The sequence below is a fragment of the Mesitornis unicolor genome, unplaced genomic scaffold (genome assembly GCF_000695765.1).
Source record: "Mesitornis unicolor isolate BGI_N332 unplaced genomic scaffold, ASM69576v1 scaffold4143, whole genome shotgun sequence".
NCBI lineage: Eukaryota > Metazoa > Chordata > Aves > Mesitornithiformes > Mesitornithidae > Mesitornis > Mesitornis unicolor.
This window is the reverse complement of record NW_010175215.1, coordinates 80690-82683: the sequence shown is the minus strand read 5'-3', so window position 1 is coordinate 82683 and position 1994 is coordinate 80690. Positions and strand designations below refer to the sequence as shown.

The window sequence follows — 1994 nt, the reverse complement described above, 5'->3', positions numbered from 1 at the left end:
TTAAGATAAACTTCTCTACACAAAAAGAAAAATTCCTTTAAGAAGTCAAGAAGTGCTAGCAATAAAAATAACATTAATGCCTTTACTCTTCTTCATCTGATCTGAGGTGCACTGAAGTAAATAACACAGGGAGAATGTAGATAGGTTTTTTTATTAAATTTTTTATCTATTTTTATTGCAGTGACTACTAGGAAGATGCAAACACAAGGCTCTCTCTCTTGGTTTTTCAAGATCTGAACACCAACTGCAGAAATGATTTGGAAAGTAACATCTTATTGGTAAGAACAAATTAATTAATCATTTTTATATCATACTTAGATCTAAAATGAGTGAAGTTTAATAATGACATAATACTGTATTACAAAAAAGTAGGGTTGTTTATCTATAAAGTATAATCATAATTTGGGGGTTTTTTGTTTGCTTGTTTTTCTTGTTCTTAACTCTTTCACAACACAAAGTTCCTGCTCTGAGCGAGAAGGATGTCAGAAGAAGTTGATCTCATTCTCAGTTCCCCAGAACTACTTCTAAAAAACATCCCAAGCCACTAAAGCAAAATTACTTACAGGTCATCTGTCACATGTAAATTCCCAAGTACGACTGCTCACAGGAAGCTTGGAAACAATCAGAAAAGGAGAATTTAAAGTTATGGTTCTGACACTTTCCTTTTCATGACATCTATTTGGGTCAATAATCAAAATTTAACACACCCTCTACATCTGGGCAGGGAGTGGTCTGATCTGCAGCCAAGCTCACACTGGAAGGTCTTCAGCCACTTGCAGTGGGAATGATGAATGGCCAGGCTATTGGCTTCTTTCCTTCTTCTGTGTTTCAGGACATCCCTGGTCGCATCCCTGGTTTTTGGTCTGCTTCTGCAGTCATCACTGACACAGCTTTCCATCATCACACAGCCAAATATTGTCCTGTTGATGGCTGATGACCTCGGCATAGGGGATGTAGGTTGCTATGGGAATGATACTATCAGGTAAGGAACCTGGGCATAACAGTAAACAGAGCTGGTGTGTTATCTAATGTAAGACTGCAATCCCCTGCCCATCATCAGCTATTTGAGCTCTCTTCAAGTTCATTTTCAGCAGTGCAGAAATGGGAGGATTTCCCATGGGTGCCATTAATGGCAAATGTAAAGCACTACCAGGATTATCTCACAGCCTACAGGGGATTCCCAGGGCCAGCTCTGTTATCTCAGACTTTTACTGTGGGAATATGTCAGCTGTTATGTATTCCTTCACTGCCTGGCATTGAGAAATGCTTAGCTCTTACACATACCAGAAGACAGAAATGTTGTCCTGTCTTTCAACATATCAGGCCTCATTACCTCATTTAACTCTGTTTTGCGATTCTTTCCCAGTCTCACACCAAAATACAGTATAAATCACTGCAATGAGCTATGTTACTAGAAAACACAGAATAGTAGGAGTTGGGAGGGACCTCTGATGATCATCTAGTTCAACCCACCTGCTACAGCAGGATCACCTGGAAATACTTCCCTTTTCAGACCCAAGGAGGTAGAATTTGCCTTGTCTTTGAAAATTGTGCCAGGGTATTGCCTGCTGGTTTCCTACCAGCTTGTCACTTCTTTGAACAAAACCAAGCTTGGAACAATCTCCCCCCTCATCCTGCAAAGTTCTCAGAATCTTACCCTGATTGGCACCAGCCAGCAAGTTTCTGATAGGTAGCTGATGATCATAAGTAGCTGACAGGGCTCTGCATGGGCAGGCCTCCACTTCAGCATAGCATCATCTCCAAGGCATAAGTTTTCTTTCCCAGAGCAGTGGGGCACATTGCTGCAAGATCCTTCATAGGACTTAGGAAACAAGAAGGAATTATTTGAAATTTATCTAGTGATTGTTAATGAAGAAAGAAAAAATAAGTGTTTCCCCATCACTTGAGAAAATAAAATTAAAAAATAAAATATTTCTTGGCCATCTTCAAACAGAACAAACCTCTCAAAATTAAGATTAGTATATTATTCTTTA

At 39.4% G+C, this 1994-nt stretch overlaps 1 protein-coding gene across 1 annotated transcript in view; it reads left to right on the top strand.

Moving 5' to 3' along the window:
- The first annotated feature begins 227 nt into the window (after positions 1-227).
- Positions 228-1994, top strand: part of LOC104538187 (arylsulfatase H-like) — an 11446-nt gene continuing 9679 nt past the window's right edge. The window contains exons 1-2 of the mRNA XM_010181296.1: positions 228-278; positions 833-982. Coding sequence (XP_010179598.1) covers positions 253-278; positions 833-982 — 176 coding nt within the window. The 5' untranslated portion in view covers positions 228-252. The remainder of the gene's footprint in view (positions 279-832; positions 983-1994) is intronic.